At 62.3% G+C, this 27,152-nt stretch overlaps 3 protein-coding genes and 1 long non-coding RNA gene across 18 annotated transcripts; 2 read left to right on the top strand and 2 right to left on the bottom strand.

Annotated features, from left to right (window-relative positions):
- Positions 1-1,572: 1,572 nt before the first annotated feature.
- On the bottom strand, positions 1,573-4,872 carry MRPS2 (mitochondrial ribosomal protein S2). Of its 2 annotated transcripts, none has more exons than XM_026514324.4 (4): positions 4,772-4,872; positions 4,072-4,197; positions 3,312-3,441; positions 1,573-2,702 (listed from the first exon to the last, which is right to left on the bottom strand). In XM_026514324.4, the coding sequence occupies exons 1-4, from the start codon at positions 4,830-4,832 to the stop codon at positions 2,117-2,119; spliced, it is 903 nt and encodes a 300-aa protein (XP_026370109.1). In that variant the 5' UTR covers positions 4,833-4,872; the 3' UTR covers positions 1,573-2,116. The 2 variants fall into 2 exon arrangements, with proteins under 2 accessions (XP_026370109.1, XP_026370110.1); XM_026514325.4 differs by lacking the exon at positions 4,772-4,872 and adding an exon at positions 4,355-4,444.
- On the top strand, positions 4,503-10,935 carry PIERCE1 (piercer of microtubule wall 1). Of its 4 annotated transcripts, none has more exons than XM_057313834.1 (3): positions 4,503-4,816; positions 5,146-5,320; positions 6,260-10,935. In XM_057313834.1, the coding sequence occupies exons 2-3, from the start codon at positions 5,163-5,165 to the stop codon at positions 6,528-6,530; spliced, it is 429 nt and encodes a 142-aa protein (XP_057169817.1). In that variant the 5' UTR covers positions 4,503-4,816; positions 5,146-5,162; the 3' UTR covers positions 6,531-10,935. The 4 variants fall into 4 exon arrangements, with proteins under 4 accessions (XP_057169817.1, XP_044245441.1, XP_044245440.1 ...); XM_044389506.3 differs by lacking the exon at positions 4,503-4,816 and having other exon boundaries at positions 5,017-5,320; positions 6,287-6,338; positions 7,407-10,935; XM_044389505.3 differs by lacking the exon at positions 4,503-4,816 and having other exon boundaries at positions 5,017-5,320; positions 6,260-6,338; positions 7,407-10,935.
- PPP1R26 (protein phosphatase 1 regulatory subunit 26) lies at positions 10,810-19,305 on the bottom strand. 10 transcript variants are annotated; one of them, XM_057313830.1, is made up of 4 exons: positions 19,190-19,305; positions 18,363-18,412; positions 17,915-18,042; positions 10,810-16,426 (listed from the first exon to the last, which is right to left on the bottom strand). In XM_057313830.1, exon 4 carries the CDS (start codon positions 15,904-15,906, stop codon positions 12,349-12,351), a length of 3,558 nt encoding a protein of 1,185 aa, XP_057169813.1. In that variant the 5' UTR covers positions 15,907-16,426; positions 17,915-18,042; positions 18,363-18,412; positions 19,190-19,305; the 3' UTR covers positions 10,810-12,348. The 10 variants fall into 10 exon arrangements, 9 of the variants coding, with proteins under 9 accessions (XP_057169813.1, XP_048079300.1, XP_048079301.1 ...); XM_048223343.2 differs by having other exon boundaries at positions 17,915-18,027; XM_048223344.2 differs by lacking the exon at positions 17,915-18,042.
- A 173-nt stretch (positions 19,306-19,478) lies between these two features.
- On the top strand, positions 19,479-25,631 carry LOC113250171 (uncharacterized). 2 transcript variants are annotated; one of them, XR_008959849.1, is made up of 5 exons: positions 19,479-19,981; positions 20,147-20,227; positions 20,776-20,924; positions 23,604-23,677; positions 24,152-25,631. It is a non-coding gene; the product is annotated as an uncharacterized LOC113250171 (long non-coding RNA). The 2 variants fall into 2 exon arrangements; XR_007190957.2 differs by having other exon boundaries at positions 23,414-23,677.
- Positions 25,632-27,152: the final 1,521 nt, after the last annotated feature.

Below are 27,152 nucleotides of genomic sequence, written 5' to 3'. Positions count from 1 at the left end.
CCACACCCTCTGGCCCTCATCCAGGGGCAGGCCGGGCTCATTTTCACAATGGGGCTAAGCTTCGGACAAAGGAGGGACAGTTCATAAGACAGAAACGGCAAGAATATTCCTGTCCGTGTCCCGAACTGCAACAGAATATAGCCAATGGGTTCGGATCATCTTACACGTATGTGAAGGGTGACTTTGCACCTGGGCAAGGCTGGGGCTGCACCGGGGGTGGGGGGGAATGAAGGGAGCAGCCCAGACTCCTCGGGTTGGGATTATGGCCACTTAAGGGGCAAAGCCTTGTGGAGTCCCGGGTCACCAGTCTCCTGGATGGCTTCGGGGCAGGAGGCCCTCCTGGCCCCCCAAGCCCGGTCCTGGAGACCCCGTACCCACACTCACCCCGAGCTCCCTGGTGCTCACTGGCTGCATCACACTCCTCCTCTCTGCTGTCCCGAACCCGTGAACCTGGCTCTCCCGGGCCCTCGCTCTGGCGGCTGCCACCTGCACCAACACAGCAGCTGGTCAGGGCACGTCCCTGCCAGGGCCCAGAGGTCTGGTCTAGTGGGCCGGTCAGGCAGTGCAGCAGCGGGGGTGGGGGTGGGGGCGGGAAGGGCTGGGGGCGACCTGTCCTCACCAGGAGGCTAGCCCCTGCCTTTCCCAGGCCTCACACACACTCACCGTCTCCTTCGGCTGCTTTGGGCTCTGCTGGGGTTCATTTCCAGGGTGGCAGCTTGGAGGTCTCCTGCTGCCAGGGTCACCCTTATATGTCAGTTTAGAAGTGGCCTGGGGGCTTCCTTGGTCTTCTGGCTCAGCCCCGCTGTCTGTCCCAGAAGCCTGCACTGTGCCTTTGGTCCCTATTGCCTGAAGGTGTCTTGCTCACTTCTGTCTCCCTGTCCAGTTAGGTATCCACTCGGCGGGGGCTACCCTGCCTGCCCTGCTGTGCCCCCAGCGCCCGTGGGAGCGGGAGCATAGCGGTGACCAGTAAGGACTCCTGTCCCCACTGCTGTCTCTACTGGCCTTCTGTGTGCAGCTGCCGGGGGACCTTCAGGGGATAGAGAAGGGCCGGGGCCGTGCAGCCCATCAGTACCGTTCCCTCGATGGTGCAGGGTGGGGGCCACTGCCCTGCAAACAGCGCTAAACCAGGACGGGACAGGGGCTGATCCCAAGTCCCACGTGTGGTCTGCCTCCCCCCGTGTCGCTCACTGTCCTGCCCAGACCTGAGCAGCCCCGGGGCCAGCCTGGGATGCCCCTCCCTCCGCGGCCTGCTTCGGAAGCCTGGCATGGCTCTCTGCCCCTCTCGGCTTCCCGGGGGCCCCGCACAGGTCCCAGAACTCCCATTCACAGCGTGGTTTTACATCGTGTTTGGATTTCGAGGGGGCTTGCCTCCTCACAGCCAGCCTCTCTGGAGCACTCATTCCAGGAGCATGAGTGCTGCAGGGAAGGCCCCACAAATCCGTGCGCCACCAAGTGCCGAGTGGCCCGAGCACGGGAAGCTTAAGAGTACCATGGGCTCTGTGGGCCCCGTGGGTGTTTCACAAATGCCACATCCACGAGCAAAAGCACATAAACCACACCGTGGAAGCCACATTTGTCCAAACATAAGCTTTATTTCTGTGGGGATCCTGTTGTCCCCTTGGCCTGGCCCATCCCAACCCAGATGGGATCCTCCGGGGGACTCGCCCTGCGGCCTCACGTGACAAAGCAGCCCCAGAAACTGTGTTGTGGAGGAAGCAGCCCGGCCTTGGCATTAACTGGCAGGGAACGAAAAGCGACCTGGCCTGAGTGCCTCCCTGGCACACAGAGGACCAAATTCAAGGTGTGAGTGAGGCTTTTCAGACTCTAGGACAAGCGTGTTTCCCAAAGGGTCGTCTCTGGACAGGCTGCCTGCTCTCCGTGTGCCCACTGGGGCCCATGGGCCTGAAGTGGGGCCCGGCGGGGCGGGGGGCGGGGCAGCTGCCGAGACAGGTTACCAGCAGCAGGGACCCAATCGATGCCTAGAGCAACGGGGACCCTGCTAAAGACCACAGCCAGGGAAGGGGAGGGGCTCCCAGCTTAGAGGCAGGCTTGGCGGCCGCTCTCCTCCAGGAGGGGAGGGGGTGCGTCCCCGGGAGGGACCCACGTCCAGCCTGACCTAGGCTCCCAGGGAAGGAGGGGCAGTCGGCCCCCGGCCCCCGGCCCCTGGCCCCTCCGGGCCCTGCAGTCGATACAGGGCCTCCACCTGCCTCCGCTTCTGCTTGGCCCGGTTGACGGCGGTCTGGAAGAGCCTGCAGAAGAGCCGGACGGACGGGGGCGAGTCGTCGTTGCCGGGGACGGGGTAGGTGATGAGACAGGGGTTGCAGTTGGTGTCTACGACGCCCACCGTGGGGATGTGCATCTTGGCCGCGTCTCTCACAGCCATGTGGGGCTCAAAGACGTTGTTGAGCGTGTGCAGGAAGATGATGAGGTCTGGCAGGCGAACCGCGGGGCCCAGGAGGAGCGGCGCGTTGGTCAGCAGGCCGCCCTTGAAATAGCGGGTGTGAGCGTACTCGCCGCAGTTCCGGGCCGTGGTCTCGATCAGGTGTGAGAACTGCCGGCTCCGGCCCACGAACAGGATGATGCCCCCGCGATAGGCCACGTGGGCCATGAAGTTCAACGCCAGCTGTAGGTGCGCGGCCGTCTGTTCCAGGTCGATGATGTCCTGGCCGAGGCGGCTCCCGAAAATGTAGGGCTCCATGAACCTGCCGGAGACCCCCCACGTAAGAGTGGGCAAGCGCACGCGGCCCTCCTCGGCCAGCAACCGCAGGGGCCCTCTGGGGACGGCCGGGGGCTGCGAGGCCCACGCCCTCCGGGGTACGCCGTCCCCGAATCGGCACAATATGCAATCCCGCCACCATGACAGCAGTGGAGAGCCCTGTCCAGTGACAGCCAAGAGGTGGTGGGGGTGGGGGTCTGGGAGCCGGGCATCATCGCCGTCCCCCAGATGTCTCCGACCACCTTCCTCTCTGGCCTCCCAACTGTCCCTCTAAAACATCTTCGATGCAGCATGTTGAGACTTCTCTGCAAGCCCGGAGCCCCTGACCCCTGCCCCAGCTCACAGGAGCTGCCAGCGGCTGGTCTGCCCCTGCCCAAGCTGGGAGCCTCTGAGGTCTGGCGTGGGGACCAAAGCGGAGGCTGAGGACGAGCGCCTGCTTCTCCCTGGGGCTCAGTGGCCCCATCTGGAAGGGGATGGGACTGCACTCACACCGACGCATGCCAGTATAAAAGGGGCCGTGGACCCCAAGGATCCCGAGGCCGGAGGGTCTCGGGGCCCATGGGCACCGCCACACCCGGCCCGGGGGGTCCGCTACCTGTGCCGACAGCCTGCTTTGTGGCCCAGGTGCACACGGGCATCGAAGAGACTTCTCACAGAAAACAACTCCTTGACGTTGAAGAAGTCGGAGTGCTTCAGGGGCTCACTGAGGATCTTGTCGCTGACATCTGGGATGGGGGGAGAGGATGCCGTGTCTGTGGCCCCCCAGCTCCCAACCCTGGAGGGGAGCAACATGGGGGCGGGGAGGGGCAGTGAAGCCCAGCAGATGAAGGTGATGGGGCCACGGGGTCCGCTCCAGGAGACGGAGGCGGGAGCCAGGTTCCGACCGCCGCTCTGCTCCTGGGTAACCCCAGTCCGGTCTTCACCCAGAAAGGAGGGGCCCAGCTGGTTTCTGAGGTCCTTCTGGTACCTCCCAGCCACCAGAGGAAGGTCCCCCCATCAGGAGTCCAGGGAGGACTCAGCGGTCCAGAGGGCACCTCCCAAGGAGCCGAGCCCCGTGTTAACGTCACCCCGGGGGCGCGGTGGCCTTAGCCCCATCCTCAGATGACGGTGGCTGACGGAGGGCAGGGCAGCGCCGCTTCAAGTGCAGGCGACCGCCGCCCGGAGCCTGCGGGGCTGCTGGCGCAGGAGAGGGAGGCAAGCTGCCCCTTCTTCCCTGGGCCCACACCCCGTCCCCAGGGCTTCACAGCGAAAGCCAGGGCACTCGGGACTCCTCGTGGCAGACGATTTCAGCCCCGAACGGGGAGGCCAGGCGCCGTCCCCTCCAACCCCCAGGCCCGCAGCGGAGCCTGCATTACCGGTGCTGCCCTCGGGCTCGCTGACGGCGGGCGTCGCGGCGCTTGTCAGTGTCCTGCCGCCCGGCCGGGCCCGCCCCGGGGTCGCGCTCTGGAGCAGATGCGGCCGCAGCGGCCTGTGCCAGACACCTGGGGAGAGAGCAGGCTGGTGGCGCGCGCGCCCGGCTCCCCGCGCGCTGGGCGCTGCGTGACCGCAGGTCTGGGAGCAGGTCCCGCCGCCCGCTGCTCCCCCGGAACCCCCGCCCCGGGCCTCCCGCCCGCGTCCCCGGGACCGGCGCGCACTCACCCGCGCGGAGCAGCCGGGGCACGGTCGCCGCGAGAGCCATGGCGCGGAGGGCGGACAGGGCAGGCGCCGCGCTCCTTCCGCCGCCGCCGCCAGCGCCCCGGACGCAGCGCCGCCTGCCGGCCCGGAGGTGCCCCTGCGCGCCCTACGGCTCGGCCTCCGGCCCCGCCCTGGGGGACCGCGGGCCTCCCCCGGGTCCGCGCACCTCCCCCGGGTCCGCGCGCTCCAGCCGGGGGTGCGTGAGCCCGACTTCGACCCGCCGCCCGCCCGGGCGCCACGGACACGCAAGGACGGAGGGACAGGCTGGGTGCGGGGCGGGTGCGGGGCGGTGCGGGGTGTGAGGGAGCGCGTCCCCCGCCCTGTGCCCTAGCTCGCCCCGGCACCCGCACGATCCGCCGTCCCCGTGGGGGCCGTCCTCACCTCCGGCCAGTCCGACACAACCTGCCGCTTTCCCAAGGAGCATCCGTAAGATGAGGCGCATCTGGAGTCTGCATTTAGACTCCGGGCGCTGGGGGACAAGCCGTCCGGGACCCGGGCGCCCAGGCACGCAGCAAGCGGCCGGCGGAGCTGGGAGTGGGTCTCTTGCGGTGAAGCCCCAGGCCCGTGGTCCCCCTGCACGTAAGGGACCGGGCGGGGGAGGGGGAGGGCGTACGCACGACCCCACCGCGCAGGAGCGGCCAGCGGTCCTCCAGCCGGCCAATGCGGCGCCTTTAAGGCCGGGCCGCCCGGTCAGGTGACCCAGCCGTCGCCTGGCAACGGGACGCCGCGCAGCCTCCCTTGGTCTCCCACCGCAGCCCCGGAGCACAGGCACATGTCCGAGGCGAGCCCCCAAGAGTGCGCGGTGGCTGCGGAGCCGCCGGCCCCCGCGCCGCCGGCCCCCGAGCCCCCGCAGAGGACCAGCGATTACTACCGCGTGGACGAGGACCTGCCGGCCAGGTTCAACAACCCGGCGTGGTTTCGGGGCTACGGGTGAGGACGGAGTCCCGTCAGGGTCCATCTGGCCCGCGCAGGGCCTAGCGTGGCGGCTATGGTCACTCGGCCCGGGCGCACGAGTCCCCAGGTCCCCAGCCTGCCCTGGAGCCCAAGTCGAACGCGGGGTCAGCTGTTAGCACCCAATGAGCGAGAAAGTGCCTGAAGCCGCAGGCGCAGCAGCGGGGGGCCTCCAGTCCCTGAGGGAGGGGCAGGGTGGCCAGGAAGTCCCCCAACCCGCTCCTGGGCACAGCCTCACTTTTTCATGCGGGGGTAAGTCTCCTGTCTCCAGGCTGAGAGGAGCCCTGCAGAATGAGAATCTGGCAACGCTGAGCTGTTTACTGCAAACCCTTAGACATACATAGCAGCAAACCCTTCACCACACCTGCCCTGCCCTCCCTCATCTCGTCTCCCCTGCAGTCCTGAGGACCAGGGTCCTTTAGCACCCTTGTTTTCCAGGAGAGACAGCTGGGGTGTGGAAGGAGAGCGTCTTGCCCCAGATCTGGTGGCATAAGGCAGAACTGACCTGTGAACCATAGCCGCTCAGTTAAACTGTGTCTGCATTAAAGACTGTAGGCGTGTTTTTGCCGGGGGCTCAGAAGTGGAGGGACCCCCCCCCCAGCAGCAGGGTGTGGAGGCTGAGCCACTGCTCCCGACCTATCCATCTACCCAAGGAATGACAGCACGTGCCAAGACCCCGCCAGGGCGGAGGGCTGCATTTTGCATCCAGGAGTTCTTTCGGGCTTTGCCCTGCCTCAGGGAAGAGCAGGGGTGGAGGTGAGCAGAGGAGGCAGGGAGGCCGAACCTGCGTCCCACGGGAGCCGCATTTCCAGCCTGTGGCATCCCAACAGAGCTCCGTCAACCAAACATTCTAAGACGGGGGCTTGGGCGGCATTAGAATAACTGAACGGAAAATAGAGGGTGTTTCCCACCTGCCAGGACCAAGCAGCCCGTCTCGCTGTACAGGACCAGCAACCAGGCTTACGGGAGCAGAGCCCCCACCGTGCACGAGATGCCGGTACGTGGGAAGCGCGCGCGTGGCAGTGGGCATCTCCAGGACGGGGCTACCAGCCTGGATTTCTCAGAAGGGCAACACATCATGAGGGCGTGGCGGGGAGGGGCCCAAAGTTCCAACGTCACAAAGCGGGAGGGGGCATATCAAATCCTTTCGAAACAGGGCAGGGTAGAAATCAGGGAGCGAGCAGTGTAGCAATGAAATGTTCTAAGGATGATAAAGGTGCGTGTAGACGCTTAAGACATCCCCAACACCGGCCCCTTTCACACTTGGACACCACCACCTCCGGCACCTCGGGCAGTGAGTTCTGGGGCAAACAAGTGAACAACCGCTTTCTTTCTGGAATAATACTTGCTTTTAATGAACTTGTGACCTGAAGAGGCAGTGCTGGCCCAGATCTCAGGTGGCACAGGGACAAGGCACATGGGTGGATGTGGGGACCGGTGCACCTTAGGGGAGTCCCCACCCCCTTTTTGAGATCGACTTCCCAGTCTGGAGGTCTAGAACCCCCTTCTAAAACCCTCCTGATGCTCCCCCTGGGCCCAGGTGGAGGGCCAGGTGGGCTGGCATAAACATCCCCTGGGTACCCGGCACAGTAGGGCCACCCATTGTGGGGCCTCAGCCCACAAGGGCAGCGCCCCCCCACACTCCCAGGCTGGTGGGACGGGGGCGTCAGAGGCGTTTTAAAGCTCCACAAGGGATTCAAACCCACAGTCAGGGTTGAAACTCATGGATGTCTCTTACGGAAGAGGACACTGAAGTTCAGAGAGGTCTGGTAGCTTGTCTAGCAGCCTGGGTGGCAGGAGCAGAGCCCGGGGGGTCGCGTGGGGCCAGGTGGTCCATAGACGATCCTTCTGTCTGCCCAGGGTGAACGGAGGCACTGTGACATCAGGTATGAACTGGGATGGCCTGGGGCGAGCTAGGCCATCTGCCTGCCCTGACTTCTCTGCGTCCTAGGAACAGAGATGACATTTTCTTACAGATTCTTACTTTTCTTCCAGAAATGCCTCATGGCTGACAGCTCGGGTTTTCCCACGCCCCATTAATCCAAGTGTCCCTTTTCACTTCCAGAAAGTGTTTTATCCAAATTCGAGTAAATTTTCCAGACAACTTGCAGCTGGTGGAATGTTCCGGAACAACACTTTCAATGTCTACATGGAGAAGAGCATTGTGACAGGTCCCGACAACTACATCACCTCCTACGACCGGTTCAACTTCCACCCCAGTTACAACGTCAGCAAGCCGTCTATCTGCGACTGAGGGGCCTCCTGAGGCCAGCAGGGCTGATCTGAAGTGCTACCCCTAATCTCTCATCATTTGCCCACTTGTGAAAGTACAGACTTCACTGTTTTCCCTGAAAATGGTTTTTCTCTTTGGGTTAGAAAAACACGCAGATGCGGCTGGAATGCCCTATTTGCTCTGTTTTACGTCTAAGATGGAAAAGATGCTCGTGGCTTGACTTTCCATTAAAAACGTTGCCACACCCTGAATCCCTGACTCATTGGTGATCAGGGAGCAGGACCGTGGGCGTCCTGGGCCCCAAGTCGTGGCCTGATGCCAGGAATGTCTGGGTAGCCCACCCTGTGTCTTTCCTGGGAGCCGTTTTATACTTGTGACAAATCATGGAGTGGGTTTCTGTTCTAAAGGGCCCCGGCGGAAATCCGCACCAACTCTGCGAGGCCGCGGCGGGAGGGCCGGATGTCCCGCCTGGGGCGAGGACAGGGGCTGCGCAGGGAAGACCAGCAGGAGCGCCATCACTGTCCCTGACCCACACTGGCCAGCTTGGAGTCCTGGCGAATGTCCCGCAGCTGAGGGGCGGGCCCGGGAGGCCAGATCTGTGGCGGGGGCGATGAGTACGCGGGACTTCTCCCCTGGTGGTCGCCTTCAGTTTTCAGTACGAAGTTAAAAAACCAGCAGGCAGGGAATTACACACTTTTCTGTCTAGCTCTCGATCTGTGTTTGCTATGATGTCATGGATCCTCAATGAGGGGAGGTATCTATCAGACCTCGCTCTCCCCCCGTCCTTCCTGGGAGCGGGGCGTGTTCGTCGTAGGAGGCCTGGGAAGCACGGGGTTTAGACGAAGTCATTGTTCCCTCCCACGGGTGATAACTCATTCACAAAAGTTTTAGTCCCGTGAAAGTGAGAAGAAACTAAACACCGTGCCTGGTTATTTCTTCATTAAAACGCTTTTATTGTTAATGTGGAAAAGTAAACGTCTCGGCAACATTCTTAATGTCCAATTTGGGATGGAAATGGTTCCAGAGAAAATCAATACTGTTGATAGAAAGATGCAGTGTGGAGCCTGAGGCCGGGGTCTACGTGGCGTCCCAAGGGGCGAAACCAGTGGACTCTCCGGGCATCAGTCCGGAAAGTAGTTTGTAGAGCACGTCACAAAAAATACGGGAATGCTCAGGACACTTCAGTGTTTAGCGTCTGTGGAAATTGAAAAGAGAAAAAGAGTGCCTTTTTAAACAAGTTTCTAAACTCACCGAAAAGAATGAATTCCTTCCTCATCGGTTGTGAAAAGCACGTTAGCGACTCCAGGGAAGGACAACACTACAACACTATGGGGCAAAATAACCATTTTTCCTCCCAGTGGAAACTGGTGAGTGCTGAGCTCTGGTGACAGGTCTGAGACACACGCACGAGAGGCCCCGTGGTGGGGACAGGGGGACGCAGCCCTGCTGCCGGCTGTGGGGCCGTGGCCCTGGAGCCGCGGGGTGGCCGTGCTCCCGTCTGCCGCTGTGGCTTTGGACGATGCTCACATCATTGCCTGGGGTGAGTCCCAGCCCTGCAGTCCAGGGTTGGAGCCCACCTGGGGTGTGCCCTAGGAGGCGCGGCTGCGGGCATCAGACCCGCGGGCATCAGACCCCGTGGTCCCGGCCCCAACTCTGCACACAAGTCCTACAGGAACCCTGGTGATGGTGAATGTACCTTTTCGGCATGTTTTCTGCCTGGAATCTTCATGCCTGGAGCAGGGAGAAGAGGATATGGACGGGCAGTCTTACGGAGGGCTGCAGGAACGTGCCCTGGGCTCTCACCAGCCTCCCCTGGGGGGCTGAGGGGTGGGAAGGACCCCACCACTCTCTGACCTGGGTCTTGACATCCCTCGATGTCCTCGCCGCAGTCAGAACAGTTAGCAGAGAGGCGAGCACGGCGCCTCCACACTTGTGCAGCCTGGAAAGCCCGTCTTCACCCCCGAGGAGGCCTGGCTGTGTGGGGCCGATTTTTCCCACCACGAGGCGAAACACCGAGAAATAGGGCTTCAGGAGAACCTCACTAATTCGTCACTCGATGTGGCTGTGGGTGGGGTGGAAAGCAGCGACTTCGAACACTGGACACGTGTCCACGTACGCCTGTAGACTTGTCTTCAGTAGCTTGTCGCCTTTCAGTTACAGTCACTTAGAATCAATGGTTTCAAACAGATAGGAAATTTGTCAACACGGGACAGTATCTCTGTCCAGAGCACAGAAGAGCTGCAGCCCCAAAGATTCCGCAAAGAACAAACTATTCCGTGCTCCCGGTCAGCCTCGCCTGGAGCAGACCTGGCTGTGATTTGCAGACATGGATGGTGGGTCCCTTAAGCAGGCCCTTAAATTCATTTCGAGGGACGGGGTATCGAGGTGGTAATACCTTCATGTTTTTATGGGAGCAGGTGAGCGGCTGCATTTTAAAGGTAGGGCCTGGTTTCCCAACGCAAGTGTGTCTCAGCTTGGGAAACCCACTGACTAATTCAGATTCTGAGCCTCGTCTGTGGGAGACCCTCCCTCTCTAGACGCGGGTGGTGGGCATCGCACATTAGCCGCCCCTCCCGCCGCCACTCCACCTGTGCCCATCCTTTCCAGAAAGACGCAGTGAGTCCCAGGACGGCCTAGTGAACATCAGGCCTCTCCCCTTCTTTGTATTAAATGAATGAACCTCCAGCCCCGGACACACAGACCCCTCCTTCCCTGGGAAGTGAGGGGGAGCTTCTTAAGGGTTAGAAGCCCCTCAAGGATCACAGTTTGACGTGGTAACACATCATCCCTCCAACTGCACGGGGGAGGGGTGAGCACCCGGGGTCCCGTGCAGCCGCTCCCAGGGGTCTGCTATTTGCAGCCGCAGCGCCAGGCCCCACTCGGTCACCCCACCGCGGCCCCCCTTCCAGACAGGGTGCAGGGGCACCCGGGGCTGGCCCCAGCGTGTGCTGGAGTTGACCTAGGGTGTGGGTGCAGAAGCAGGAGTGAGCTGGCAGTCCAGGGACACAAGCAGGCTTATGCCCGGCACGTGTGGACGCAAGGCGCATGTGAACACAAGGCGCGTGTGAATGGCAGTGCCCACGGGAACCCGGGAGGCAGGAAGGAGACACGTGCGACGGGGGCCGGGTTGGGGGGAGACTGGCAGGGGGAGGGGTGCTCAGAGCTAAATGCACGGTGGGCCCTCTTGGCATCGCCCCACAAAGGCCACTCCAGGGAAGACAAGCTGCACAGCTGATTCGCGAGCAGTGCTGGATTTATTAGCGCTTTAAAAACCCAGTTTTATGTACAAAAACAGGCTTTTTGTTTTCAAGTGTTAAGAGCACTCTTTAAAAATTAAATAAAATTTAAAGCATGGATTACACGAATTGAACTGTTTTTCCCAGAAGCACCTAAGTGAGTTAAGAGCCGGAAGGGCGCTGGCAAATGCCCCCGTGTGGGTGCCGGGCGGGCTGGGGCACGGGTGCCGCGCTGCTAAACCCCAGGAAATTCACTTGCGTGTTCGAACACCAGCTCAGCTCAGCTGCAGAGTTGACCTTGCTCCACGTCCATCACGCTAAATTGCGTGGCGAATCGTAAAGACCGGGGTCACTGAGGGCAGTTTGCGGGACAGCTGCCCAGCAACACCTGACCACTGAGGGCCCGCCTCACGGGACGCAGCGCCTCTCCTGTCTCCACAGCAGCCTCTGAGCACAAGGCACGGGAGCCATGCTCTTCTCTACCCAACGAGGCACCGTGGCTCGGCTCCAACACACCGCGAGGCCCGGCGTCCTGCCCACAACCATGCACCGCGCAGGGCACAGCCCCGGTCCTGCGGGGAGAGGCAGGCCCTCGGAAAGCCGCCAGGCGTGTCTGCTGGCCTGCGAGCCCACCCCGAGGAGGCCCCGGCCCCCGGAGAGTGCTGGGCCTCGTCCTGGACTCTAGAGGCGTCTGTGCACCAGAACTGGCCAAGTGGCCCGAGCCTTGTGTCTTCCCACACCCAGATGAAGAAAAGGATGTTGGAAACACACGTTGTCTGTTACCCTTCGGAGCTGTGACTAAAACTGGAGAACAGTGGCTCCCATAGAAAAAGAGCTTTATTGAATAGCTGTTAGGATCACGCAGGGATCGCACAGGCTGGCTGGGAAACACCCAGCTCGGGTGTGGACCCGATGTGCGCCGAGGCCTCACGTGGCATTTCCACATGCGACGGGAGACGGCCAGTCCGTGTGCTCGCTGGCCTTTGTGCTTTGAGTTTTCCAATCACGGCCGCAAGTGTGGTGTCCGGCAGCCACGCTCCGGCCTCACGGGACCGGGGGCCTTCATGTCACAAGTGCTGCCCAGCAGAGACCTCTGCGGACGCTCTTGGTTCTCGGGGCGGGCGGGTGGCGACCGCTGCCTTCCCAGGCACGACCAGCCCCTTCCAGCAGCAGTCGACCCAAACCGTCAGAGTCAGAGTCAGAGTCATTCCGCCCGGCTGCGGTGGTCACGGGTCTGCTTGTCTAACCCTCGCCCGGCGCCGCAGAAAGCGGCGGTGATGCATGCCCTACAAAATCGAACAACTGTATTTTCCAAAAATATTTTTTACAGCACTTTAAATAATTTACAAAAAAGCTACAAAAATCATATTTTCCAGGACACATCCATTAAATAACACCGTCGCCCCCAGCGGACGTACTATGTACAGGACAGCACCGCACGGCCTCTGGTTTCTGTCCTGGGACAGCGAGCATCACGCGCACACACGGGTACCCGTGTGTCTCTCTGCTTCCCACGGAGACGGAGCCAGTGAGCATCCTTACGGCTGGAGGGCTTTGCCCTTGGCCCCGGGGCTGCCACCCTCCTCCACGGAGGTGTCACTGAGCTCACTGGAGTCACTGGCCAAGGCCTCCCGGGCCTCGTCGCCTCCACTGATGGCCCTCTGCCTGTACCTCAGGTCTAGAACGTCCTCGTCGGAGCCCGAGTTCCTCCTGGCGTGCAGAGTGCATGGCGTCTGGGACTTCCGGCCGGGCCAGCGTCCCCCCTCCTTCTTTGTGAGCAGGTGCGAGCTTCCAAACACGGGGCTGTGGCCAGCTGGGGTCTCTCTGAAGGCCGAGAAGGACGGGCCCTGCAGGGGCAGGCTCAGGGGTGGGCTGAAGACGCTGGCCTGCTTGCCCCCCCAGGAGACGCTCTTTCCAAAGTGGAATAGCTGTGTGGACAGCAGCGAGGAGAAGCCCGTGAAGGGCAGGCCTTTCTTGGGGTCCTGGCCCTCCGGCCCCTGGTCTCTCTGGCCCCCGAAGCCCCCTCTCCATGCAGCCTCTCTGCCTTCCGGGCTCAGCGCCCAGGTGCTCTGCAGCCGACTCTGGTGGGCGAAGTCGGCCCATGGGAGGGCGAGGCCGGGCTGGGGGCTCCCCAGTCCATCTGCTCCCACCTTCCGAGTCCGAGGGCTCTGGCCGTGGGTGGTCACGGCAAAGGCCACGCCGGGGCTTTCCGCCCGGGCACCTGCTTCAGCCCGAGTGGGCAGCGAGCTGAGAGCACGTTCCCTGGCACGCTCGGTCCCTCTCGGGCTCTGATCTTTGTGAGCGCAAACCAGTCGCCGACCAGCAGCTGACCCTTTGGCGGACAGGGTCCCCGCCGCGCTGGCACGCCTGGCCACAGCTGCAGGGAGGCAGGCCTGCTCTGTGCGGGGGCCGCTCCTCCCGCCCGGAAGGAAGGCTCTCCCCAGGCCCCCCAGGCCTCCGGCTGGCTGAGGATCACCCCTGCTCCGCTGGCTCCGCGTGCACACGCCGGGATGAAGGGCCAGGGCGGCTGCTGGCACCTTCCGGCACGGCAGCTCCGGCCTGGGCGCGCTCCCCATCGCCGGCGTGACTGGGCCCCCTCCTGGGGCTTCTGAGCCGCTCCCGGACTCCTTGGCCTTTTCAGCCAAGAACTTCCTAATCTCCAGCTCGATGCTGTCGTCACTGTCCACGGAGCTGCTGTCCTCGGGCAGAGGCTGGGAGCCGGGGGCTGTGGCTAGAAGCTCACAGGCGTCTGCTTCACGGCAGAACAGATTCCCTTCGGAGGCTTTTCTCCTGAGCTGGAGAGCTGGGGGCGTGTCACCCGGGCCGGCGCCGTCCGCCCTGCTTCTGTCCGTGTCTCTGCAGGAGATGCTCAAAGGCTTTTTCCCCAGGTTCTCCTTGCTGTCTTTTTTGGGCTTCGAGAGGCAGCTTTTCAACAGGTGGGGGCTTCTGTCCTTCCAGTCTTTCCGGAAGCCCCCTAGTTTATCCAAGAACTGGGGCTCCGTGGTGCTAAACCTGACCTTCCTCTTGCACGTGGCCCTGGGGTCCTTCCACCTCTTCTTCAGCCTCCGCCTGGACCGTAGTAGGTCCTTAATGGCAGTGTCCAGGTCCTCGTCGCTGTCCAGGGAGCTGCTCTTGTCCTCAGAGCTCCCCCGCTCACCGGTGCTCCTGGCTGGGGCCGCCTTCCCGTGACCGGGCCACACACCGCCCCTGGCATCGGGGCCACCGTGCTGGTCACCCAGCTCAAGCGGCCTGCAGGGGAGGGGCTGGGCCCTGGCCTGGCCTTCCGCCCTGGGGGCCTGGCCGGGCTGTGTGCTCGCCGGGCTGTGGTCGGCATCCCGGGCGCCCTCCTGCACCGTCTCTCTCGCCCTCTTGGGTGCGGGTGGCGGCACAGCCTGGCTGCCTCCTCTGCGTTTCCTTTTGCAGCTCAGTGACAGGCCCAGTGTTTTAGAGCCGGGGACCCTGGGGCCAGGTGGTGGCGCCGGGCTCTGTGTGGACTGTGGGCAGCTCTCCGTTCGGGCCAGCCAACCCCCTGACTGAGCCTTCAGAGCCAGGAACGTCCGGATTTCCTGCTCTATGCTATCATTGCTGTCCACGGAGCTGCTGTCCCCGTCGCAACGGGAGGGCACGGTTAGGGGGCAGGAGAGTGGGCTGGCAGGCAGGGGTCTCTCACTGCCCCCCGCGGGGGCCGGCAGGATGGTTTTGGAAATGTCCAGGATTGCTTCGGCGCACATCAGCTCAGCGGACGTGTCTGCCCGGCACGGCGGCCGTTCCACAAGCTCGTTTGCGGTGGCTCTGGGATCTCTGGGTGGCTTGGAGGGGTGGTCAGGGTGAGGGCCACCTGGGCTGAGTTCCACGGCCTTCAGGGCCACCGGCTTCTTCCTGCCTGGTGTTTTCCTGTGGGTTTCGGGCAAGGCACCTTTCGTGGAGTGGCCTGTGCTGCGTGTGGGAGGGTCGGGCCCCTTTCCCTCCCCGAGGTGCGTTCTCTGCGGCGGCTCTCCGCCCGCCTCCTTCCTTTTCTGCAGCTGGTACAGCTGGATGGCCTCCTCAATGCCATCGTCACTGCTGGAGCCGGACACCTTGCACACCAGGGCTGCGCTCTTGGCTCGCTTCGCCCTCCGCCCGGGGCCGGCGCTCCTCCTGACCGCGCCTTTACTCGGGGGAGCTTCCGCGGGGCGGCCTGCAGCGGTGGCCGGCTTAGCGCCGTCTGCGCTCTCCGGCTCGGCAGTGGCCTTGGACCTGAGGCCTCGGGGCCGTGGGCTCACCTTTGCTAGCCTGGGAGGTTTCCGGAAGATGAAGTCCTTGCAGGCTCCTATGACCTCCTGCCGATGTGCCTTGGCCGTCGGCTCTTTGCTGGATCTGAGCGCTGATCTGGCTGCGTTATCGCCGGGGTCTGGTTTCGTGTCCACGGAAACATCACATCTTGGGGTCTCGTGTTGTCTTTTCTCGTTCAGAAACTGTTCGATCTCCGCCTGGATGCTCTGCTCGAAGGAGTCGTCACTGCTCACGCTAACCGGAGAGGCGGAGCCCCGGTCCTGGCCGGCTCCCACGCGGCTGCCAGGGGCGCCTCCTGAGCTGGGTGCAAACTTCGGGGGACATGGGGCAGGTGGGGCGCTCCCACCCAGAGGAACCTCTGGTTTGCACTGCCTGCCCCCGTCCGGGGCCCCAGGCGGCTGGGCCGCCCCACTCTTGGCCTTTAGGTACTCCTGGATTGCTTCTTCAATGTCCCGGTCCACGGAGTCGTCGCTGTCCGAATCCAGCACCAAGGGGCCAAAGTCTGCGGCGTCCTCCTCCCTCGAGGGGACGAAACCAGCAGCGAGACCGCAGGCAGCAAACGCAGGGGTGGCGGCCGGCCTGGCGTCCCGGCCTTTGTCCGCCCTCTGGCTTCTGTGCAGGGCCAGCTCATCGCTCATGCCCAGGGCAGCCGGGTCGCTCTGCAGCGTGCTGATGAGCATCTGTACCTGGGCGCTCACCGAGGCTCTCGAGACGCCCTCTTTCGGCTCCGAGAAGCACCCGGGAAACCTAAAGCTCCCGGGCGTGCCAAAGGCCTCCCATTTTGACTGGAGAGCAGCCACAGGAGGGGCGTTCATGAGGAACATTCTAGCAGACGGGGAGGGACGTGCAGAGAGGCGAGTGCTTTGCTTTTCTGCCCCTTTCACATCCTGGGAGGAAAGCGAGGACGTTGGTGCGAGGCCGCTCTGCTGGTACGCGCGGCCGTGGAGAAGCGGCCCGCCGGGCCAGAGTCCAGAGGCCCGGCTCAGAGGCGCACGCCGGGTGAGCCCGGGGCACCGGGCAGGTGACTCACGCTTCCTAGGCCTCGGGGAACTCAGCTGCCGCGGGAGGCCAGCGGTGGAGACCGAGGAAGGAACCGCTCTGAGCCATGGCTGCTGGGTTTAGCCAGCAGCACGCGCCAGCGTCCCTTCCCGTCCTGCGCTCCTACTCGGGCCTTCCATCTTCTCTGTAAGAGAAGCGCGGTTTCAGCTCTGGCAAAGGCTGCCGAGAGATGCCAACAAGATCAAGGCCGCACGTGCTTCTCGCGGGTTCAAAAGAATGGCTGTGTGAATCTAAGCTTAGTGAGGCTTCGCCGGTCATTTCATTCTCCATGCGAAACATGAGCTCCTGAAATAAAAAGTGACGGGAGGTGAGCGATTGAAACATAATTTCCCAAACGTCCTGAGTCAGTTACACTAAAGCCTTTTTATTCAAAAACGTCAAGCGTGTATCTGTCAGGCGGTCTCACGGGCTCGTCTTGCTAATTAGCAGAGAAGCTGCCCCAGACGCTGTCCCACGCCCTTTCCCATCCTGCGTGGTTACTCCGGCCCCGGATCTCAGACCCGAGGTGGCTGCACCAGCAGGGTTGCCGGGCTGGTTGTGGGAACACTTTGAAGACCTTCCCCTAAAGGTCAGGGACCACGGCTGCAGAGGGGAACGTGGCGCACACTGTAGAGTCACATGGAAAATACGACACATCACATAACCATTCATTCCTAACCTGTTTTCCCCGTCTTTCCTGACCACCCAGACCCCTCCCCCAAACTGGAATGCAAAGCAGTTGAGATGCAAGAGCCCCGCAGCATTTATAGGGACAGGGAAACGCACTTCCACCCCACGATAGTGCCACGCGAGGCTGTCACCACCCTTGCAACCTCAGCGGGTAGGCTGGAACTGGCCTACCTACCGGCTTTGCTTTCAACACGGATCCCCCCTCTACCAGGAGCTTCTGTCCTGACAAGCGTATCATCCCATATTTATACCCCGCAGTCCTTTCCAAGAAAGCGTGGCCGGCCACATAGGCACAGACATGCCCAAGCAGGTGCAACCAGCAATTAACCAGAGGGCATTCACTGCTGTGGCTTTGTGCCCAAAGACCGATACTGTAATGTAAAAGCATTTATGGTAATTCCTTGAAATTCTCAAGGCCCGTTTCAGTGGGATGACTTAGCAGCCAATGTTTGCAGAGCATTTCAGGATTATGTCTTCATCCCCCCAGCACCCTTTGCCCACTTTTGCAATAGACTTTTGACTACTAGAGTAAGGATCAGAAACACCTAGGTCAGAGGCTGAAGCTTCAGCTAGTAAAGATTTTTTTTTTTTTTGGAAAGAAAGACCATGAATTTAAGGGCTCGAAACTCAAGTTTGTAAAAACTTAATCCTCAGACCAAAGACAGTTAATCACATCAAATTCACAACTATCCCGGGCCACAGCTCTGACGCTGGGGGAAGCGTGTGAAGCTACCTGCCGCTTCTTGGACGCCAGCGTCCCACCACGGCCCACAGCCTCTCCCGGAACATCACCCTCTCGGGAGGGTCCCCAGTCACAGAGCAGAGGGGACGACAAGGGTCGGGAGAGGGCCTCTGCCCCGGCCAGGGGGCTGTGCCCACCTTGCCGTGCTCAGTATCCGAGTTGCCTTGGCAGGATGACAGAGATCTCGAGATGTTCGCACCGGCCTTGGACCGCAAAGCCTAAACCAAGAACGTTAACTCCTTCAGCAGCAATACAACTTTAAACAACGGGCCCAGGGATGAGCCCATCGGTGTGGGGATGCAGTAAGTCCGACACTAGGTAGCAAACTTGTGGCAGGAGGAAAAAGTCTGGTCTCTACTAACCATGTTCCCCATGCTCTCCCGGGGCTCCCAGTGAGCGGTGCTCTGAATTGTCAAATCGCCTCAGGCAAGACTGAGGTTAAGAATCAGAGGGAATCTCCGGCGACGGCTCGTGTCTTTAAAACAATCAACTGCATGAGATGAATCATTGTGAAAAACTCCCCGAAACTGTACTTGGAGAGAACTGCGGGCTGCGGCCAGGGGCTCTGGCTTTGTCAAACGGCCGGCCTGCAGCCCCAGAGCCCCGAAACAGGAGTGGAGGGTGGCTGTGGGGGTGTCCAGCCCTGCACCCCAAAGCCACGTGGTGCCAACATTGACAAAGCAGCGGAGGGCACACGGACATCTCAGTCTGGACACCAGTCCTCGGGGAGGGCTGATTCCTGCTTATGCTTATCACCTGAACAGTCTGGCTCCCTGCACCAAACGCCCCCAAACACATCTCTCAGCTCACCAACAAGCGGTTCGGCTCCTGTTCGTCCCTCTCAGGTAGCAGCTTCCCCCCTGGGTGAGGGAGATGCGGGTCAGGGTACCAGGCCCACAAGGAGGGCAGGGGAGCCCAAAGTGGGCGTGGGCCTGCCAGGAGGTGAGGCTCTACCGGCTCGCCACGACCTCTCCCTGGGCGAAGCTGCCCGGCCTCCGCCTGTGCCAGGGGGCCCGGGGGGGCGAGACCCTCCCTGCCCTCCTGGCCCTGCGCTCTCACACCGGCCCCCGCGGTCCCCGGCCCCGGGGCGCCCGGCCAGGTGAGCGCGAGCACCTCCCGCGGGGCGGGGCCGGCCTCCGCCCGGGTCTGCGGCGGGGATGCGCGGGGACCCGGGCGCCGCGGGGACCGGGGGCCGGCCGGGGCCCGCGACCCTCCCGGAAGCCGCGGCCGAGCGCGGGGCGGAGCCGCCTTTCCGCCGGAGGGCCGGGCCCGCGGCCGCGCTTGGGGCGGGGAGCCGGGCAAGGCCGGAAGCGCCGGCCGCCGGGCCTCACCTGTGCGCACCTGGGCCCGCCCGCCCCGAGCTGCCGGCTCCGAGGGACGCGGGGCCGCCTCGGGGGCGCGTCCCCCGCCCGGGCCAGGCGGCGGCCCGGAGCGCCCGCCCCCCGGCCCGGCCGCACTCGCCCCGCCCCCGGCCCGCCGCCGCCCCCGGCCCGCCGCCCGCGCGCGCGCGCCCCGGGGAGGGAGGGGAGGGCGGAGTGGGGAGAGGAGGGGAGGACCGGGGAGGCGGCGGGCCCGCGCGGGGCCGGGGGGCGGGGCGGGCGCGGGCGGCGGCGGCGGCGCCCCCTCCCCGGACCTACCGGCGGCCGCGCTCCGGAAGCCGTGCCCGGTGGCTGGGCATCATGGGAATGGCACGGCCGAGTTCCGGGGGAGGCGCGCGGCCCGCCGGACCCCCGCCCGCGAGCGCGCGACCACCTGCCGGCCGGCTGCGGGGCGCCCCCGCCCTCGCCCTCCGCCCGGCGTCCGGCCCCGCGCGCCCCGCGCGCCCCGCAGTCCCCCCCCCCCGCCGCGTCCCGCCCCGCGCGCCCAGGCTCGCTCGGGCCCGGGGCGCCCCCGCGCCGGGGAGTTCGGGGTGGCTGACGTGTGACCCCCGCCCGCCCTGCCGGAGGCGGGGCCGGAGCTGGGGGCCGCCCTGTCCCCCGGGGTGCGGGCGAGGCGCGGGGAGCGCGCGCCCAGTGAGTGCTGGAGGTGGGGGCCCGGAGGGGCGGTCCGTCCTGACGTCGGTGCTGTGATGACCGGCTGCAGTGTTACTAGAAGTTCCTCCATGAGTGTCCACTGTGTGCCTGGCACCGAGCCCGCAGCGCGGTCCTCCTGCCCCCGGACCGGAGTGTGCACTGAGCTCCAAGTTGAATGCACTGAAAGCCGGCCCTGAAAGCCGCCACACCGCGGCCCCTCAAGCCCACGTTCCCCGGGCTGTCTGCTCCAGGGCCGGCTTTCTCTCCAGGAAAGCTGCCCAGGCCGCCAGCCGCTGGGTCTTCAGCTGTGGCTGGCGGTTGCTTCTCAGTCTCCGGTTGCTCCCGCGCCCAGACTGAGAGATCAGCAACCCGGGAGGCTGAGGATCGGCCAGTATCCCTCCCAGGAGAGCGGGGCAGGTAGGACTGAACAAGTCAAGCAAGGCTCAGTCACTCAGGAACCGGTCTCTGAGCTCCTGGGAGTGCGGGCCCTGGGCCTGGCCTGCGGGGCTGGGGTCCTGTGCTGGGGTGGGGGAGGGTTGCGTGGCTGGCTTTGTGTGCAAACCCGCAGCCTGGTTCTAACAGGAGCAGACCCGTGCTAGAGAGACATCCCAGGTGGCCTGTGAGCGAAGTGGAGGGGAGCCGGTCTTCTGAGCCGCCCCAAAGGTAAGTCAGGTTCTGTTTCCGGTCTCTTCTGGGGGGGAGGGGGGCGGGGGTGGTGGGGGGGGTGGGGTTGGGACACCTCCTGTGTCAGAGGGCCCTGCTCACAGCCTGTGTGTTGTGGGTGCCGCTCGGGGTCTCAGGGCCGGTTCGGTCGGAGCCCCGCTGGTGACAGAGGCAGATGGAAAGAAGACACAGTGACTGTCCATCTGTACGTCCCCGCTGGCCTCCTTGACCTCCACCCAGATGCCTCTGGGGGAGCTGGGCTTCGTTTCCTGTCTAGTAAGTTCCAGAGGTTTGACAGGATGAAAGCCAGAGGCTTTTTCTCACAGGGAATTAAGAAGGGGGGGCATTTCTAATCTTGCCAGTTTGGGGAATTTGGGGTCAAGAAACCCATTTAAGCCTTGTTGTAATGCTTTATGCGTTCCTTTAATAAACCGTATGTTTTCATTGTAAGAGTGATATTCATTACAGAGAGTTTGAGAAAATGTATGTAATTAACAACCTCACAGGCAGATACACGGACTGTAACTATTCAGCATGTTTCTTCACAGTTTTTAAACAGTGCTGTGATGAACATGTCTGATGATATGGGAGCCCTGCCCCACCCCCCATCCATGGGGGGATGCGCTCCAGGACCCCCACTGGCCCCTGAAACCACCGAGAGTGCCGATCCCTCTACAGACGGCGTTCTCCCCCATAGGTACGTACCTGAGATTACGCTCAGTTTACAAACTAGGCCCCGGAAGGGAGCAACAATGTAACAATAAACTAGAACGTAACCGTACGCTGTGATAAAGGTACGTGGCCACGATCTCACTCTCCAAGGGTCATGTTGCCCCGTGCTCACCCTTGTTGGACGTGGAGAGAGCATGAGATGCCCACGTGGCGGGAGGAAGGTGAGAGGCGCAGGCGTGCGGCGCAGGGGGAGGCAGGTGTGGGCCTGAGCATTTGTCTGAAGGGGGGCCAACTGCTTCCGGACCGTGGCCAGGGCGGGAACTGAGGTGGGGGGCTGCTGTGGGTCCTTGGAAGTGGCCCGAGTATGTCCTCGGGGTAAATTCCTAGAACAGACGCTGCGGGGCCAAAGACTACCCTGCATTTACCAAGGTGCCCTCCAGAGGCGCTGACTGACGCCGTGTCCCCGCCGTGTCCCCCGCCGTGTCCCCGCGGCCCCTTGTCTCCCGCTGGCCGTGGGCCATTTGGAAGACTGCCTGTGAGTGTTCCGGAGCGTGTTTTGTCTTCCTCTTGGGCTCTGTGTCTTTTTCTTACTCTGGAGCTCTGCCACCAAGGGCTTCGCCCGAGTCTCCCATGTGCACACTCGGGTGCGTCACATCGATTTCAGTTGTCTTTTTAACTTTGAAATCCACGTTCCGTTGTGATACGCCAATTTTCGATGTGCGTGCAGCTGAATCTATCAGGTTTCCTGTTACGGGTTCTGGCTTTAGGACGAGGCCTAGGGTAGCTTTCACCACGCCAGGATTTTATAAGTGTTCACCAGTTTGATGGTTCAATTTCAAAGCAAGGGAACTGTGTAAGACACGAGGGGGACGGGAGTTCATCTGGGGAACTCAGAAGACAAGTGTGCGGTGGGGAAGAGACAGTGTCTTCAAGGGGAGAGCACTTTCTCCACTTCTGTCTGAAGGCCTGACCTTCAGACCTACGGACCCTCCCCCCGCATGCACGCCCCCCCATACACACAGGCACACACACACCCACACACATGCACACACGCACCCACACACACATGCACACACCCCCCATACACACAGGCACACACACACCCACACACATGCACACACGCACCCACACACACATGCACGCACCCCCCATGCACACACGCATGCACACACCCTCCCACCCGCATGCACGCACACACCCACCCATGCACATACATGCACACCCCCCCACACGCATGCACTCCCACACACATACACACATGTGCATGCACGGACCCCCACCCACATGCACGAACACATGCCCACACCCACACACGTACATATATGTATGCACACACCCCCACAACACATATACATGCATGCACATACACATACATGCAACCACATGCATACACACATTCACACCCACACCCACACACATACATGCATGCACACACCCACACACGCACGCACACCCCCACATGCACACACATGCATGCACACACATTCACACACACACACGCACACCCCCACATGCACACACACGCGCACACCCCCACATGCACACACATGCATGCACACACATTCACACACACACACGCACACCCCCACATGCACACACACGCGCACACCCCCACATGCACACACATGCACACACCCAACACGCACGCACATGCATGCACACACATTCACACACACATGCATGCACATACCCACATCTGCACACACCCACACCCGCACATGCACACGTGGGCACGCACCCACATGTATTTTTAAGTTTTGGAAGCTTTACCTCTTGCACATTGTAGGGTCTTCATGGGATGAACAAGAAGAGGCATCTGTTTTTTATCAAAACTCCCGCTGGGGCGCCTGGGTGGCTCAGTCAGTTAAATGACCGACTCCTGGTTTCAGCTGAGGTCATGATGTCAGGGTGGGATTGAGCCCCATGTCGGGCTGTACGTGCAGCCTGGAGTCTGCTTGGCAGTCTCTCTTCCTCTCTCTCTGCCCCTCCTCCCTTTGCTCAAGAGCTCTCTAAAATAAACAAATAAATCTTTAAAAACAAACGAACAAAAAACCTCTCCTGTCCTCAGAGGTGTCAGCTTTGGTGTTGGGGGCTCGGGTTTCCCCTCTAAAGGGCTCCTGGCTGCAGGTTTGGGTCCTCCAGGGTCAGCCTGCAGGCTGCCTCCCCACTGTGCTCGCAATAGTGGGGTCCTCCTTCCTCCCCCCAAGGGACCTCTGCTCAGCCCAGGCCCAGCGCTTCCGGAAGGACAGTCCGTGGCCTTGCTTTCCTCTGGGAGGGCCACGGTAGGAACAGGGCCAGCAGTGGCAGGGTATCTGGTCAGGCCTTGGGGCTCCTGGTGGCTGCTGCTCCCCTCTCATCTTCCATTTGTCCTTCTGTCCCGGGCACAGAGGATCCCGAGGGAACTTCTTGTTACTCTCCATACACCTCCGGGGAGATGGCCGGGGACCCCGGGGACCAGAGTCCGTGCTGGTAGAGATGCCGGAGGCCTGTACTCGGATCTGTTTCCCTTCACAGAGTGAATGATGGTCTCATAAACTCAAATGAAAGAGGGCACCCCCAACTGAAGGAACTTTGACTGTCCCCGGAGGCCCTGGGGGAGGCAGGCCCTCATCATGCTGTTGCATCCCTGCCTCTGTGAAATGTGAAATGCACTGGCCCTGCTTTGAGAAGCCGGCCTGAGGTCACGCTCGCACCGTTCATACAGGGGCGTCTCGACCGAGACTGTTTTTGGCTCATCAACGCAAAGGACCCTCAAGGACCACCAGCAGGGGCAGTGACGTAAGTGCGGGTGGGAGCCTCGCTGGGAAGAATGAGGTCTGCCCTTGTGCCCCTGGGGAGCAGGTGGGGGCGCTGGCAGGTGGCCGGACAGCCTCCTGCTGTCAGGCCTGCGGGGGGGGGGGGGGGCAGCGCCCAGCTGTTGCGTTGTTCCTGCTGACTGCTCTCCTGCTCTTCTCGTTCTGAAGTCAGGGGCGTTTTTGCTTCCATACATACAGAACGTGGGCGAGGCATGCAGTGCGCACGGATGAGTGCCGTGTGCAGGTGACGTGGCACCCGTGCCCCTCCCCGTGCCAGGGGCGGGGGCTCGGCCCTCTCTGGCCCATCTTCGGAAATTCTCTTTCTTCCGAACAACCGTCAAAATCCGTCACCTCAGGAGCGGCTTCTCACGGCCCCGTTCAGTTTTATGTCTGGAGCGTCAGGTTCCTCGACTCATCCTGGCGTGAATTTTACCCAGTTTATCACCTGCCATTTCAGGGGCCGACGTGGTGCTGAGCTTGCCCGTTGAGCAGGTGGCGGCCAACACGAGAGTGCAGCGGAAGCCTCCCGAGATGAGATGCCGTCGTTCCGGAGGGCCCCGTGCGTCCCAAGTGGGAAACGAGGACGCGTCACCTCAGATTCACTCAAGAGGGAGCGGGGTAGTTTCCAATTCAAGATTTGAGGGAAAAATGATTTTCCCGCTCTGATTCTTGGCGGCAGACGGCGTGGATGAAGCCCCTTAGTGGCGGTATTGGCAGGTTTGCTCCTGTCCTCTGCCCGGGAGGCCTGCTGGCAGCTGGGGGCCATGCTGGGAGCGGCGGGGCTGGGGGCACGGGGCCGGGATGGGGGGCCCTTCCAAGCTGGGAAAAACGTGCTGAGAAAAGGCAAAAGGGACAAAGGCCAGCAGCAGTCAGACGCCCCCGAGGAGCTCCAGGACAGGAGCCGCCCCTCCGCACAAGAAGCGTGTGTGGGGGCTCAGTGCGGGCCCCCCGAGGGGCAGGGCTGGCTGGGGGGCTGTGCTGTGGACGCAACAGGGATCGGCCCGGGGGAGGCGAGTGGCCCGGCTTCTGCACCCTTGCCCAGGGGCCACTGCAGGTGGGCTTCCCCCACGCAGGGGGTGACCGTGGCCCAGGAGTGTCCTTCGGGCTGGGGCTTGACCCCTGGGTGTCCGGGCAGCTGCCCTGCGTCCGCCATGCCCATCCGGGACCTGATTCCTTGGGAAGCAGCTACTGGATCTTGTGGGGTGGCCAGCAGCTGTGTCCGCGGCCCAGGCCCAGGACTGGTCCACTCGCTCGGTCTTCCTCAGACATTTTATCCAAACCACACCCAGTGGAAGAGCTGCTGAAAATGGGTCAAGAAGTTATAAGATTTACGTAGATCTAGCTTAGATATAAAGACCTGAAATGGGATTTTAACAGTCCGGATTCACATGACGGCGAACGTGATGGAAGAATCAAATTCTGGCAAAACTCCTCCTGGGGTGGGACTGCTCGTGCTCCTGGCCACCGTGCTGGTCCGAGTGAACGTGAGACAGTCGTCGCTCAGGGCTCGAAAAATTTCCGCAGTACACAGAAAATATTCTATTTCAGCTCTCCTTTGGCAGAAAGGAGAGGTAGTCGGCCGCACGATCTCCGAGGTCTGGAATGGCAACACAGAAAATGTTACATTTAAAATTTATATTTTTTTATATTTTTATAAGTTTTTTAAATGTTATGTCTGTAAAGAAGTCTACTTATATCCTGACTCATGTAGTCCCTTTCTGAGATGTGGGATGGTAAGAAGGATCCTGCAGGCTTGGTAAAGGGCTCTGGGTCCACTGTAGCAACCCGCAGGGGCTGCTGGGGGGGCAGGAGCGGCTGCGCGGGGAGCTGTGCCCTCTATGTCCCCAGAGGCCCGTCCAGGACCTGAAGCTTGTGGAAAGGTGACCATTCAGGAGAGAGAAGCGAGGGGCGCCCGGGTGGCTCAGTCGGTTAAGCCTCTGCCTTCAGCTCAGGTGCTGGGATTGAGTCCTGCCTTGGGCCCCCTGCTCGGCGGGGAGCCTGCTTCTCCCCCCGACCCTCCCCCGTCTCGTGCTCTCGCTCTCAAATAAATAAATAAAATCTTAAAAAAAAAAAGAGAGAGAGAGTGAGAAGCGAGAGCCCAGGCCCCTCCTGATTCCCAAAGGCCCTAACTTTAAACTAACACCACCTTCAGAAATACTCCCCCCACGGCACATTTTGGGAGTATGTGGGCGTGCCCTCCCCCCCCCCCCCCCCCAGTGCCTGACTTGAAGAAGCGTCATTCATGTGTAGACACAGGCTCAAGAGGTCTGCCTGCGGGTGGGGATCTGCGGGGCTGCATCAGGCGCGGACACAGTGTGAGGTGTCAGTGTGCGGGTGTAGACGAACTCCGTGTTAGGGTGGGCCGCCTTCGCACACTGCCCGGCCCCGGCCCCACCTTCCCCATCATGTGACGCGTGTCACATTTCTGCTGGGCGTGCCCGGCCAGCGGGGGGAAGATTGCCCCCCCTCCTGGGAAGCTCTGGGGGGGGGGGGGCCACGCACAGAGACGGCCGAAGCTGAGGGTGAGGAGGGAGCTGGTGGATGCGGAGCCAGGCGCCACGTGGGGCGGGATTCCTCTTGCGAGGTTGCCCTGGGCGTCCAGGCCTCGCGTCCCTTCCAGGTGGGGCAGGGTTCCACTGGCTGGAGTATGACGCGGGAGCGTGCTCATTCTTCATAACCGGGGACCCAGGGGTCCGGTGTGCTCGTCCACCTGGCCGACCCCCCCCAACGCCTGGATGGAGAGGAAGCTGCTGGCGCCGGGCCCCTGCGGAGATGGCTCGAGGGTGACAGGACACAGCCGGTACCTTCGGCTCCGTGTCCGTCAAGCCCCGTTACAAAAGCCAAGTGCGGAGCTGGACATTCCGGAACCGTGTTCTGCGGGCTCCGCGGAGGAGGGTCTGCCACCGTACTACCCGACAGCAGGGGAGGCAGATGTGAAACCTCTGGGAGCCAGAGGGGGAGAAGCCCCACCCGGGCCGTGCGCGACCAGCAGCTGAGTGATGAGCTGTTCCGTCAGCAATGTGGGCAGCGGTGACTTCCGCCCCCTCCCTGTGCTCTGCTCACCTGCAGACAGCCCAGGTGGGCTGTCCCACTTCTGTCCCCAATGTCCTGCGCCACGGGAGGGCACCTGGGAGAGGGGCTCCGCACGGACACAGGCTCAGAAGCAGGTCTTGGGGCCAGGGGCGAGGCGGTGGCGCCCGGTGGGGCCCTGTTGGACCCCAGGCCACTGTTGTTACCAGCAGCCTCTGTCACCAAGGACTAAAGGGGAGGGGACTTCTGTGCAAGCTCCTTGGCTAAGAAGCCCCTCCTGCTCGGACGGCTGAAACTGCAGCACTGTCCAAGGCCCTTGGGGCTGAAGGGGCCGCTGTGAGTGCCACCGTGACAGCTGAGAAGCTCCCCCAGGCGTGGCGCTGGCTCTGGCAGCTGCCCCGATGCTGGCTGCTGCCGACGTGACCCCA

This window comes from Ursus arctos, unplaced genomic scaffold, assembly GCF_023065955.2.
Source record: "Ursus arctos isolate Adak ecotype North America unplaced genomic scaffold, UrsArc2.0 scaffold_18, whole genome shotgun sequence".
Taxonomy (NCBI): Eukaryota; Metazoa; Chordata; class Mammalia; order Carnivora; family Ursidae; genus Ursus; species Ursus arctos.
Note: the sequence above shows the minus strand (reverse complement) of the source record. Positions and strands in the feature narration are given on the sequence as shown.

What these genes read in the sequence shown, in the direction of transcription:
- MRPS2 (XM_026514324.4), bottom strand. Translation starts at nt 4,832, where the DNA reads ATGCGCCTCATCTTACGGATGCTCCTTGGGAAAGCGGCAGGTTGTGTC. An exon ending in CGAGCCCGAGGGCAGCACCG is followed by an intron (nt 3,442 to 4,071) that starts GTAATGCAGGCT and finishes CCCCCATCCCAG; the next exon opens with ATGTCAGCGACAAGATCCTC. An exon ending in AAAGCAGGCTGTCGGCACAG is followed by an intron (nt 2,703 to 3,311) that starts GTAGCGGACCCC and finishes GGTCTCCGGCAG; the next exon opens with GTTCATGGAGCCCTACATTT.
- PIERCE1 (XM_057313834.1), top strand. Translation starts at nt 5,163, where the DNA reads ATGTCCGAGGCGAGCCCCCAAGAGTGCGCGGTGGCTGCGGAGCCGCCG. An exon ending in GCGTGGTTTCGGGGCTACGG is followed by an intron (nt 5,321 to 6,259) that starts GTGAGGACGGAG and finishes CCCACCTGCCAG; the next exon opens with GACCAAGCAGCCCGTCTCGC.
- PPP1R26 (XM_057313830.1), bottom strand. Translation starts at nt 15,906, where the DNA reads ATGTTCCTCATGAACGCCCCTCCTGTGGCTGCTCTCCAGTCAAAATGG.